Consider the following 14,299-nt stretch of genomic DNA (forward strand, 5'->3'; position numbering starts at 1 on the left):
CTCTCCTCCAGTATTGTTATAGAACTATCATTAGATAAATCAATCAAGTATTTACATTATTAAGACTATGAAAATGCTGTCCATTAGAGAACTAAGTAGTAATATACTGTGAATAGATTTCTTATTTTTAATTTAATTTTATTGATTTTTTATACAGCAGGTTCTTATTAGTCATCAATTATATATCAGTGTATACATGTCAATCCCAATCGCCCAATTCATCACACCACCATCCCCACCCACCTGCAGCTTTCCCCCCTCGGTGTCCATACGTTTGTTTTCTACATCTGTGTCTCAACTTCTGCCCTGCAAACCGGTTCATTGGTACCATTTTTCTAGGTTCCACATACCTGCGTTAATATATGATATTTGTTTTTCTCTTTCTGAATTACTTCACTCTGTATGACAGTCTCTAGATCCATCCATGTCTCAACAAATGACCCAATTTCATTCCTTTTTATGGCTGAGTAATATTCCATTGTATATATGTACCACAACTTTATCCATTTGTCTGTCGATGGGCATTTAGGTTGCTTCCATGACCTGGCTATTGTAAATAGTGCTGCAATGAACATTGGGGTGCATGCATCTTTTTGAATTATGGTTTTCTCTGGGTATATGCCCAGTAGTGGGATTGCTGGGCCATATGGTAGTTCTATTTTTACTTCTCTAAGGAACCTCCATACTGTTCTCCATAGTGGCTGTATCAATTTACATTCCCACCAACAGTGCAAGAGGGTTCCCTTTTCTCCACATCCTATCCAGCACTTGTTGTTTGTAGGTTTTCTGATGATGCCCATTCTAACTGGTGTGAGGTGATCCTCATTGTAGTTTTGATTTGCATTTCTCTAATAATTAGTGATGTTGAGCAGCTTTTCATGTGCTTCTTGGCCATCTGTATGTCTTCTTTGGAGAAATGTCTATTTAGGTCTTCTGCCCATTTTTGGATTGGGTTGTTTGTTTCTTTAATATTGAGCTGCATGAGCTGTTTATATATTTTGGAGATTAATCCTTTGTCCGCTGATTTGTTTGCAAATGTTTTCTCCCATTCTGAGAGTTGTCTTTTCATCTTGTTTATGGTTTCCTTTGCTGTGTAAAGGCTTAGAAGTTTCATTAGGTCCCATTTCTTTATTTTTGTTTTTATTTCCATTACTCTAGGAGGTGGATCAAAAAATACCGTGCTGTGATTTATGTCAAAGAGTGTTCTTCCTATGTTTTCCTCTAAGAGTTTTATAGTGTCCGGTCTTACATTTAGGTCTCAAATCCATTTTGATTTTATTTTTGTATATGGTGTTAGGGAGTGTTCTAATTTCATTCTTTTACATGTAGCTGTCCAGTTTTCCCAGCACCACTTATTGAAGAGACTGTCTTTTCTCCATTGCATATCCTTGCTTCCTTTGTCACAGATTGTTTGACCATAGGTGCATGGGTTTATCTCTGGGATTTCTACCTTGTTCCATAGATCTATGTTTCTGTTTTTGTGCCAGTACCATATTGTCCTGATTACTGTACTTTGTAGTATAGTCTGAAGTCAAGGAGTCTGATTCCTCCCACTCTGTTTTTTTCCCTCAAGCCTGCTTTGGCTATTTGGGGTCTTTTGTGTTTCCATACAAATTTTAAGAGTTTTTGTTCTAGTTCCATAAAAAAATGCCATTGGTAGTTTGATAGGGATTGCATTGAATCTGTAGATTGCTTTGGGTAATAGAGTCATTTTCACAATATTGATTCTTCCAATCCAGGAACATGGTATATCTCTCCATCTGTTGGTATCATCTTTAATTTCTTTCATCAGTGTCTTATAGTTTTCAGCATACAGATCTTTTGTCTCCCTAGATAGGTTTATTCCTAGGTATTTTATTCTTTTTGTTGCCATGGTAAATGGGAGTGTTTCCATAATTTCTCTTTCAGATTTTTCATCATTAGTGTATAGGATTGCAAGAGATTTCTGTGCATTAATTTTGTATCCTGCAACTTTACCAGATTCATTTGTTAGCTCTAGTAGTTTTCTGGTAGCATTTTTAGGATTCTCTATGTATAGTATCATGTCATCTGCAAACAGTGACAGTTTTACTTCTTCTTTTCCAATTTGTATTCCTTTTATTTCTTTTTCTTCTCGGATTGCCATGGCTAGGACTTCCAAAACTATGTTGAATAATAGTAGTGAGAGTGGACATTCTTCTCTTGTTCCTGATCTTAGAAGAAATGGTTTCAGTTTTTCACCATTGAGAATGATGTTTGCTGTGGGTTTGTCATATATGGCCTTTAATATGTTGAGATAGGTTCCCGCTATGCCCACTTTCTGGAGAGTTTTTATCATAAATCGGTGTTGAATTTTGTCAAAAGCTTTTTCTGTGTCTATTGAGATGATCATATGGTTTTTATTCTTCAGTTTGTTAATATGGTGTGTCACATTGATTGATTTGCATATATTGAAGAATCCTTGCATCCCTGCGATAAATCCCACTTGATCTTGGTGTATGATCCTTTTATTGTATTCTTGGATTCTGTTTGCTAGTATTTTGTTGAGGACTTTTGCATCTATATTCATCAGTAATATTGGTCTGTAATTTTCTTTTTTTGTAGTATCTTTGTCTGGTTTTGGTATCAGGGTGATGGTGGCCTCGTAGAATGAGTTTGGGAATGTTCCTTCCTCTGCAATAGTTTGGAAGAGTTTGAGAAGGATGGGTGTTAGCTCTTCTCTAAATGTTTGATAGAATTCACCTGTGAAGCCATCTGGCCTGGACTTTTGTTGGTCGGAAGATTTTTAATCACAGTTTCAATTTCATTCCTTGTGATTGGTCTGTTCATATTTTCTGTTTCTTCCTGGTTCAGTCTTGGAAGGTTATACCTTTCTAAGAATTTGTCCATTTCTTCCAGGTTGTCCATTTTATTGTCATAGAGTTGCTTGTAGTAGTCTCTTAGGATGCTTTGTATTTCTGCAGTGTCTGTTGTAATTTCTCCTTTTTCATTTCTAATTTTATTGATTTGAGTCCTCTCCCTCTTTTTCTTGATGAGTCTGGCTAATGGTTTACCAATTTTGTTTATCTTCTCAAAGAACCAGCTTTTAGTTTTATTGATCTTTGCTAGTGTTTTCTTTGTTTCTATTTCATTTATTTCTGCTCTGATCTTGATGATTTCTTTCCTTCTGCTAACTTTGGGTTTTGTTTGTTCTTCTTTCTCTAGTTCCTTTAGGTGTAAGGTTAGATTGTTTATTTGAGATTTTTCTTGTTTCTTGAGGTAAGCTTGTATAGCTATAAACTTTCCTCTTAGAACTGCTTTTGCTGCATTCCATAGGTTTTGGATCATCGTGTTTTCATTGTCATTTGTCTCTAGGTATTTTTTGATTTCCTCTCTGATTTGTTCAGTGATCTCTTGGTTATTTAGTAACGTATTGTTTAGCCTCCATGTGTTTGTGTTTTTTACGGTTTTTTTCCCTGTAATTCATTTCTAATCTCATAGTGTTGTGGTCAGAACAGATGCTTGATATGATTTCAATTTTCTTAAATTTACTGAGGCTTGATTTGTGACCCAAATGTGATCTATCCTAGAGAATATTCCATGCGCACTTGAGAAGAAAGTGTAATCTACTGTTTTTGGGTGGAATGTCCTATAAATATCAATTAAATCTATCTGGTCTATTGTGTCATTTAAAGCTTCTGTTTCCATATTTATTTTCATTTTGGATGATCTGTCCATTGGTGTAAGTGAGGTGTTAAAGTCCCCCACTATTATTGTATTACTGTAGATTTCCTCTTTTATAGCTATTAGCAGTTACCTTATGTATTGAGGTGCTCCTATGTTGGGTGTATATATATTTATAATTGTTATATCTTCTTCTTGGATTGATCCCTTGATCATTACGTAGTGTCCTTCCTTGTCTCTTGTAACATTCTTTATTTTAAAGTCTATTTTATCTGATAGGAGTATTGCTACTCCAACTTTCTTTTGATTTCCATTGGCATGGAATAACTTTTTCCATCCCCTCACTTTCAGTCTGTTTGTGTCCCTAGGTCTGAAGTGGGTCTCTTGTAGACAGCATATAGATGGGTCTTGTTTTTGTATCCATTCAGCAAGACTGTGTCTTTTGGTTGGAGCATTTAATCCATTAACGTTTAAGGTAATTATTGATATGTATGTTCCTATGACTGTTTTCTTAATTGTTTTGGGTTTGTTTTTGTAGGTCCTTTTATTCTCTTGTGTTTCCCACTTAGAGAAGTTCCTTTAGCATTTGTTGTAGAGCTGGTTTGGTGGTGCTGAATTCTGTTAGCTTTTGCTTGTCTGTAAAGCTTTTGATTTCTCCATCGAATCTTAATGAGGTCCTTGCCAGGTATAGTAATCTTGGTTGTAGGTTCTTCCCTTTCATCTCTTTAAGTATGTCATGGCACTCCCTTCTGGCTTGTAGAGTTTCTGCTGAGAAATCAGCTGTTAACCTTATGGGGGTTCCCTTGTATGTTATTTTTCATTTTTCCTTTGCTGCTTTCAATAATTTTTCTTTGCCTTTAATTTTTGCCAATTTGATTACTATCTGTCTTGGTGTGTTTCTCCTTGGGTTTATCCTGTATGGGACTCTCTGCGCTTCGTGGACTTGGGTGGCTATTTCCTTTCCCATGTTAGGGAAGTTTTCGACTATAATCTCTTCAAATATTTTCTCTGGTCCTTTCTCTCTCTCTTCTCTTTCTGGGACCCTTATAATGCAAATGTTGTTGCGTTTAATGTTGTCCCAGAGGTCTATTAGGCTGTTTTCATTTCTTTTCATTCTTTTTTCTTTATTCTGTTCCACAGCAGTGAATTCCACCTTTCTGTCTTCCAGGTCACTTATCCGTTCTTCTGCCTCAGTTATTCTGCTATTGATTCCTTCTAGTGTAGTTTTCATTTTAGTTGTTGTATTGTTCATCTCTGTTTGTTTGTTCTTTAATTCTTCTAGGTCTTTGTTATACATTTCTTGCATCTTCTCAATCTTTGCCTCCATTCTTTTTCTGAGGTCTTGGATCATCTTCACTATCATTATCCTGAATTGTTTTTGTGGAAGGTTGCCTATCTCCACTTCATTTAGTTGTTTTTCTGGGGTTTTATCTTGTTCTTTCATCTGGTACATAGCCCTCTGCCTTTTCATCTTGTCTCTTTCTGTGAATGTGTTTTTTTTTCCCACAGGCTGCAGGATTGTAGCTCTTCTTGCTTCCGCTGTCTGCCCTCTGGTGGATGAGGCTATCTAAGAGGCTTATGTAAGTTTCCTGATGGGAGGGACTGGTGGTGGGTAGAGCTGACTGTTGCTCTGGTGGGCAGAGCTCAGTAAATCTTTAATTCACTTGACTGCTATGAGTGGGGCTGGGTTCCCTCCCTGTTGGTTGTTTGGCCTGAGGCAACCCAACACTGAAGACTACCTGGGCTCTTTGGTGGGGCTAATGACAGACCCTGGGAGGGCTCACGCCAAGGAGTACTTCCCAGAACTTCTGCTGCCAGTGCCCTTGTCCCCACAGTGAGCCACAGCCACCTGCTGCCTGTGCAGGAGACCCTCCAACACTAGCAGGTAGGTCTGGTTCAGTCTCCTCTGGGGTCACTGCTTCTTCCCCTGGGTCCCGATGCGCACACTACTTTGTGTGTGCCCTCCAAGTTTGGGGTCTCTGTTTTCCCCAGTCCTGTCTAAGTCCTGCAATCAATTCCCACTAGGCTTCAAAGTCTGATTCTCTAGGAATTCCTCCTCCTGTTGCCAGACCCCCAGGTTGGGAAGCCTGATGTGGGGCTCAGAACCTTCACTCAAGTGGGTGGACTTCTGTGGTATAAGTGTTCTCCAGTCTGTGAGTTGCCCACCCAGCAGTTATGGGATTTGATTTTACTGAGATTGTGCCCCTCCTACCATCTCATTGTGGCTTCTCCTTTGTCTTTGGATGTGGGGTATCTTTTTTGGTGAGTTCCAGTGTCTTCCTGTTGATGATTGTCCAACAGCTAGTTGTGATTCTGGTGTTCTCACAAAAGGGAGTGAGAGCATGTCCTTCTACTCCACCATCTTGGTTCCTCTTCGTGAATAGATTTCTTAACAGAAGTTTATTTTTCCTAGAGTTTCTAGGAAAGTTCTTTTTTTGCAATCTCTTCTTTATAATATCCTGCTTCAATCTTGGCTGGACAGTCTGTCCATTACCCTGAATCTCCCAAAGTGTGGGGTATGCTTTTTTTTTTAATATTTATTTTTATTTTATTTTATTTTATTTTTGGCTGCATTGGGTCTTTGTTGCTGTGTGCAGGCCTTCTCTAGTTGCGGCGAGTGGGTCTACTCTTTGTTGCAGTGCACTGGTTTCTCATTGTGATGGCTACTCTTGTTGTGGAGCACCGGCTCTAGAGCACAAGCTCAGTAGTTGTGGCTCACAGGCTTAGTTGCTCTACGGTATGTGGGATCTTCCTGGACCAGGGCTCAAACCCATGTCCCCTGCATTGGCAGGCAGATTCTTAACCACTGTGCCACCAGGGAAGTCCATGAGGTATGCTTTTAAGAAATGCTGGAGAAGGACGTATCATAAGAGGTTCAAGGACACAGCATTAGCTATGAATCATATAGTGAGGAAGTTGATTACCTTTTCAATTCTCTACCAATCCTCATGTCCTTCCTAAAAACTTATTATCTGACTCTTGATCCATTCCAAGGATCGACAGCCCATGGGCTCCCTCCTGGGCTCTTGCTCCACCTAATTCTTCAGGGAGCACTCCTCTCATTCCTTGATCTTCTTGACATGTGCTGAAATCTCATTTAATGTTTCATTTACTCATTCAGCAAATATTTATTGGGTTTCTGATATGTGTCAGACAGTGCTCTAGGCATCTTAGATGCATCAGGGAACAAAACAGCATTCTATTGGGGAGAAGCAGACAATGGAGAGAAAACATTAACAAAGAAGTAAATTCTATAGTATGTATAAGTGATCCCAAGGAGAAAACCAGAAAAGAATGTTGGGTAGGGCAAGGGAGATTACAAGTGCAGAGTCATTAGGGTAGCCCTCAGTGAGAGGTAAGATTCATGGAAAGGCAAAGGAAGTGAGGGATTTTATTGTATGGATGGCTGGGGAAGAGCATTCTAGGCAGAGGGGAGGGCCAGAGTAATGGCCCTAAGATAGGAATTGACCCCTTCCATTCTGTATATTGTGAGTTTATGCTTTTAAAAATTATTTTATTCTTGTTTTAATGGGGTAAAATGTGCTGGACCTGGAGGTCAGGAGATAAATAAGAGAGGTCAGTTTTTCATCTTGAACTTGAAGTCTTATTTCTGAGTCTTTGAAACCACAGGTGAGCAAGTACTATCTTTGCTTTTCTCCTTTCTTCTGAGAACCTACAAGCATTCCGTATATTTCTTTTCTTTTGATTTTTACAGATCCTCTTTGAAGTAGGGAACTTTTAATATATTTCCTTCATAAATGAAGAAAATTGAGACCTAAAAATAATATGATTCACCCAAGGGGTAAATGATATGACAAAAATCATATCTTATGTATCCTGACTTTATTTGCTTTATTTGGCCAATATTGCTTTTCTCTGCATCTCATTCTATCACTATTACAATTTGAAATATAAAACAAAACATATAGGATGCTGAAGAAGGAATAGCATTTTATTTATTTTGTTTTATTTATTTATTTATTATTATTATTATTTTTGCTGTACACGGGCCTCTCACTGTTGTGGCCTCTCCCATTGTGGAGCACAGGCTCCAGACGCGCAGGCCCAGCGGCCATGGCTCACAGGCCCAGCTGCTCCGCGGCACGTGGGATCTTCCTGGACTGGGGCACGAACCCGTGTCCCCTGCATTGGCAGGCGGACTGTCAACCACTGAGCCACCAGGGAAGCCCAGCATTTTATTTTTAATCATTGATTTTTTTCCCCCAAAAAACACGCATTTATTGAGTATCTATTTTGTGTCAGGCAGTGATCTAGGCATTGGGGATATAGTGGTGAAAATGGCAGACGTGTCTATTCTCATATATTGAATTTTAATAGAGGCTGATAGACAATAAACAATTAATAGAAGCATCAGGGGAACTTGGAGGCCTTGAGAAATATTCTGAATTTTATTCCAAATGGATTAGAACACATTAGAAAAGTATTGATTAGAATTAATATTGGCTGCATATAACAAGGACCCAGCTAGAGTGGCTTAAATTTATTATTAAAGTTCCTAAATGTATTTCTCTCTATGTAAAATGCTTGTCTCATCACTGGAACTGGTATGGAGGCTTCATGATCATCAGAGATCCTTGGTTCAAAATGGTAGCTGGAGTTCCAGACATCATGTTCACATTTAACACTAGAAGGAGGAGAAAAGAAACCAAAAAATGAAAGGGATGCCCCTTCCTTTTTCAGTAGTTTTCTAGAATTCTTCCTACCCAATACTCCCCTTATATCTCAAGGACCAATACAATACAATACAATACAATACGTCACATGGCTATATATCCAGTTGCAAGGGAAGTTGGAAAATGTAGCTTCCCCAAGTAAAATTGAGTTCTATTACTAAGGAGAAAAGGGACAATGGAAGTTGAGATAGGAAACAAGCAGTTTCTGCCACTGAGATCGGAATCATTTTTAAAATATTATTATTTCATTTATTTATTTTTGGCTGCATTGGGTCTTCATTGCTGTGCGTGGGCCTTTTTTTTTTGTCTCTAGTTGTGGCGAGTGGGGGCTACTCTTCATTGTGATGCATGGGGTTCTCATTGCAGTGGCTTCTCTCATTGCGGTGGCTTCTCTCATTGTGGAGCATGGGGTCTAGAGCTCAGGCTCAGTAGTTGTGACACATGGGCTTAGTTGCTCTACAGCATGTGGGATCTTCCCGGACCAGGGCTCGAACCCGTGTCCCCTGCATTGGCAGGTGGATTCTTAATCACTGCACCGCCAGGGAAGTCCTGAATCATGTTTTTAAAAACTTACTCTGCCTTCTTTATAGAAAACAGATTGAAGAGGATAGGAATAGGAGGGAGATCAGTTTTTCACACGTGTCTAGATGAAATTTGGTGATGGACTAGGGTGGTGCTATAGAGAAGATGGACAGAAGAAGACGGATTCAGATATGTATTGGAGTAGACATAATGGGACTTTCTGATGGACTGAATGGGGATAAGGGTGAGGGAAAGAAAAGAATCAAGCACATTGTCTAGGTTTTTGCCTTGAGGAGATGAATATGGCAGTGATGCCTTGAGAAGTGAATACGGCAGTGATGCTGACTAAGACAGGCGAAACGTTGGTGGATATAGGTTTATGGAAAAGAGATTCAAGAGTTCGGTTTAGATCATTTTAATTTTGCAATTAGGCATCCACGTGGTAGCTGCCAAGGAGACACTTGGATATATGAGTCAGTAGGTAAGGGTTGATGTCAGGTCTTAAAGATGTAAAACCAAAAGTCATTGTCATGTGGGTAGAATATAAAGTCATGGGCAGGTGAAATTATCTAGGGAGAAATTTGGATGGAGAAAAGAGCCCACAGTCAAACTGAGGCTTACCAAAATTTGGAACATTGAGAGAGGAGTAGGAGCCAGTAAAGTGAGCAGCCAATGAGGGAGGGAAACAAGGGAACGGGTATTATGAAAGCCGGTGAAAAAAGGGAGTGGTCAGTTGTTGTAAATGCTGCCAAGAGGTGTAATAAGATGCAGACAAAGTTGTAACCTTTGGATTTAGCAACTTGGTTGTCACTGGTAACCCTGACAAGAAAGTTTTAGAGGAATAGGAGGATAAAGGCATAATTCAATTTATTCAGCCTCTAGTCACTAGAGATAAACTGGACAGCAGACTATGAGAGCTGGGCAAATTAATCCTTATACAGTGTGATAAAGGATGATGATAGAGGTCTGCATGGGGTCAATGGGCACACACAAGTTGAGGCACTAATTCTGTGGGGCAAGGGCACAGAAAGCTTTCAGAAGAAGGTGATAAGTATCAATATGAATTTTATAAATTAAAAGATCTGTGGAGTAATGCATTCACCTTGGAGTCAGGAGACTTCCATCACGAACAGATATATGATCTGAGACAAGTCCCTTCCCCTCTTTAGGATTCTTCCTTCTCCCTGAATGGAGAAGTGGCTAGATTTCAACAATCCTCATTTGTTTTCTGTTTTAAGATCATTATGGAATTTTCTAACCTATTGAAGTCTAGATAGACTGAAGGTTTTAAATTCAAGGCTCTCAGCCCTTAAGTTAGCCCTTTGGGGTATTCCATTAATTGTCTGTATTTCTCCATTAGAAGCTGACATCGCTTTCTTCAGCATCATTAATTCATAGTTGAATTACTGCAGGGTAAATTATTTAGGATAATGTTATCATCTAAAACAAACCCCAACATTTCAGTGGGCTAACACTGTCAAATGACAGTTTTTTTCTGCCCAGGTAATGATCCAATGAGAATGTTGTCAAATAGCCTTGAACACAGTCAGTCAGGGACACAGCCTCACTGACTATGTTGTAGATTTGCTATCCCTTAGATCCCCACAATTAATTTGTTTTCCTGTGGAAGGAGAAGGTGGTGAAGATATCTAACCATCTCAATTCAGAGGTGACATATATTTCTTCTGATGGAATCCCATTTTCAAACTAAACACATGTCTTCACTTAAGATGCGTTGGGGACTGGAAAATGTAGATCCTGGCTGGGCAACAACAACTTTGTCGTGGAAGGAGAACAGGAAGCTTCAGTGGACACCAGACATCTCTGCCACATGAACATTTCAATGACCCATACAACTCACTTGTTTGTTTATTTTCCAGCTGAAGAAAAGATCACCTTTTCCAGAATAGAGACTTCTAAGAGATCTGAAATATTTTCTGAAAATCTCAGGTACAGGCTTCTATAATTGTTTAGGAGGTAGAGCATGAACAACTGGCATTAAATTCAGAACAGTGTTAGAATCATTTTTCTGGCCAGTACTCTGGGTCTTTTAGGCACAAATCAGAGGGTGTGTGTGGTGAGTTTGGTCAGTAGTTATGTAATGGAGCGGGAACCTATGGGCCCTTCCCAGGACAGACCCCCTCCCCCATATCCTCTGCTGTAGCTCCTCTTTAGGTTTTTTTTGTTTTGTTTTGTTTTAAATATTTATTTACATATTTCGTTGCACTGGGTCTTAGTTACGGCAGGCGGGCTCCTCAGTTGTGGCATGCGGGATCTTTCGTTGCGGCAAGCAGGCTCTTCATTGTGGTGTGCGGGCTTCTCTCTAGTTGTGGCACACAGGCTCCAGAGCACATGGGCTCAGTAGTTGCAGCATATAGGCTCCTTTGTTGTGACAGGCGGGCTCCTTAGTTATGGCTCACCAGCTCCTTAGTTGCAGCATGCATGCATGTGGGATCTAGCTTCCTGATCAGGGATCGAAACCTGACCCCCTGCATTAGGAATGCAGAGTCTTAACCACTGTGCCATGAGGGAAGTCCCTGTAGCTCCTCTTTGAAGTACCTAGATAATAGTATATGATGCACACTTCCTGAGTTGTTTTACAGATGCTAAAACCACCACCAAATGGAAGAAATCTACATTAGATTTTCTTACCTTGCTCTTTTATTTGTTTTTGAAGATATCTTCATATCAAACACTATACTATAATCTACAAATTATTACTCCTATTTATTTCTGCATTTGGACAGTTCTGAAGAAATAAGAGAAAAGATCTTGAGTTTCTTTGACCTCATTATATCAAAAATGAGGACATCTGAGAATGACATCATCCCTCTGGAATCTTGCCAGTGTGAGGAAATCCTAGAGATTGTCATCATGCCTCTGGCTCACCATTTTCTGGCTTTGGGAGCAAACAACAAAGCCTTATATTACTTCCTAGAACTTGCGTCTGCTTATCTCATCTTGGGTGATAATTATATGGTAAGCTGTTTCTGCCCAGATCCCCTCCACCTTTGAGACAGACCTACAGCCCACAGGACCAGAAAGAAAGCTCTAGTGTTTTTTTAAAAATTATTATTACTTCATGTTCTTGATTCTGAGCAGCAACCCCTTCTTTGAAAGTCAAATTGCTCAGAAAGCAAATGACCTGAGATTGTGAAAAAGTCAGAACAAACCACAACTAGCATTATACATCATTTAAAATACTGCCGTCATTAGAAACTTGCTGTGAACTGTCTACCTACATGGGACCCTGGTTTCAACTCTTCAGTTTCAGTAGGGTCTTCCTCAGTAATGTCCCAGCCGCATTTGCTCTCTGTCTTCCCCAAGTATCTGTCAGCACAAATACCTGCAGGTCTTTGAGTAAGCACAAATCTAGTTTTAGTCTTGTGATCCCTGAAGGGGCTCACTCACTTTGGTCTTCATGTAACTTGTGCTAAATTATCATACATACCTTTAGGCCACCAAAGCCCTAGTGAATATTTCTCTAGGATAATTGTAAATACGCCCTTAGAAATGTGGGGATTTGATACATATAATGAAATAAAAGAATTTATTTTTAAGTAAGTTGGGAAGCGCTGAGCTGAATAAAGCTAAATAGATTTTTGTACTACAGATATTTCAGGGTCTTAATATGCTAAGATACATAGAAATCTCCCAGAGGGTTGGGCTAGGACTGAGACATATTTTTTCTCTCAAACTTATTTGACCTTAGATCACTTTTCATAGAGCAGCTGGCTGACTAAGCTTCCACGAACTCACCTGAGGAAATGCCTTTCTGGGCAGAGCCTCCCACACCCGAGTAGCCATGGCTGCCACCCTTTATGCCTGCACTTGTGGACTGTTTCACATTTTACAGTTGTGGCCTAATTAAACTCCACACCTTAGATTTATATAAAATTTTAAAATTAAACCATTAAAAATGTCAGTAAGCTGTGGTTCTCTCAAATATTTATGAACAAAAGGCTCCTGTGCATATTTTATACACATATGTGAAGAAAGCAGTGATGTGGCCAGTGAGTACCAGGAAGAGAAGGTTTAGGCAGCCTTGGGGGCTAACTTGCTAAACCTGTGCTCACCCTCATCCCATTATCCAGGGAGTGACGAATGTTCAGGAAAACAATGATTGGAAGCAGAGCCCCAGTGCAGGGTCCCAAAGTGTGCCATTTGCTTCCCCGTCTCCCAGCAAAGAAACCTTGTCTCCCTCTTTCTGCATCCAACACATACGCCTTAGGCTGCATGAGACTTGGGGACAGTGCCTCACCTTATTTTACTCTTCAAGTCTGACCTTGCCTTGGTGTTTACAAGTGCCAAGACTCTCTTCGCCATGTCATAGGACGTTGGAGATGAAGGGAGGAATGTTGCTCAGGGCCTTACCTTCCTATTCCACTTCCCAACGATGGCCCTGGCAAAAGAAATGGGGGTGGTTCATAACTCATTCCAAAAGTAGAGGCTGGCTTGTCATAGATGTGAGGATGCCCTCAGGAGCCATGAGTACACTGTTGGAAATAGGGAGGTTGGCGATGGAATTACTCAAAAAGGGCAATCGCCCCGGGAAAAACTTCAGGTAAGGTGACTTACAAGACAACATGAGGAAAGGAGGAGGTTTCTATATTCATCCTCTAGAATGAGAGATTCAGTGGATCAAGAGGGACATGAAGGTGACCCATATCTTCAGCAGGAACTTTCCCCACCCTTTCTGTCTAGAGTTTGAAGGACTCTGATCAGGAGCTGAAGGAAGAGATGGAGGTGGGAGCTGGGTGGTCCTGCTTCTCTTCCTTCAGTAGAGTCTGGGGCAATGGCCCCTCTGTGGTCCCAATCCCTGATGACTCAATACCTTCTACTCCTTGTGCTGGTTGCAGGCTTACATGTATTTGAATGAGGGAGAGAGGTTGCTGAAAATTCTCAAGAAGGAAAAATCTTGGAGTAAGACTTTTGAGTGGACTACCTTTTATACCCTCAAAGGTCAGGTAAGAAACCATTAGAAACGTGGTTCATCTGTTCTTTATCACTGGGGCTTTACGCAGAAGAAGTAGTAGAAGTCATCCCTATACTTTCTACATCCTCCTCCCATCCTCTGCCACAGATCTTTCCCAAGACTTCAGAACCCCAAGCCCCGGGCCTCAAACCTCCTCACCATCACTTGTCTGCAGCAAGATCTTCTTTAGCCTCTCGGTTGACAGCTTTATGAAATGTTTTTCTAACAACCTCCCAAAATGGACAGGAATAGGTAAACATTTTCTCAGAGGTAGATGATGAACAATGAGGATGCAAAGTCCTAGTCATTCAACCATCCTTCCACAGAGACATCCAAGAAACATTTCCGATTGTGCCAGGCACTGGGAGATCTTGTTCCTGGGCCTTAAATGACCTTTTTTGGATAAGATTCCTTAACTATGTATTTTTGGAACATACCAATCAAGCCTAAAATCACTGCTTTTCTT

At 40.1% G+C, this 14,299-nt stretch overlaps 1 protein-coding gene across 1 annotated transcript in view; it reads left to right on the plus strand.

The window, feature by feature from the left end:
- ADCY10 (adenylate cyclase 10) overlaps positions 1-14,299 on the plus strand; it is a gene marked incomplete at both ends in the record, with an annotated part of 95,449 nt that overhangs the window by 59,275 nt on the left and 21,875 nt on the right. The window contains 3 exons of the mRNA XM_079725009.1: positions 10,739-10,808; positions 11,606-11,837; positions 13,718-13,825. Coding sequence (XP_079581135.1) covers positions 10,739-10,808; positions 11,606-11,837; positions 13,718-13,825 — 410 coding nt within the window. The remainder of the gene's footprint in view (positions 1-10,738; positions 10,809-11,605; positions 11,838-13,717; positions 13,826-14,299) is intronic.

Source organism: Hyperoodon ampullatus, assembly GCF_949752795.1.
Source record: "Hyperoodon ampullatus genome assembly, chromosome: 2".
Taxonomy (NCBI): domain Eukaryota; kingdom Metazoa; phylum Chordata; class Mammalia; order Artiodactyla; family Ziphiidae; genus Hyperoodon; species Hyperoodon ampullatus.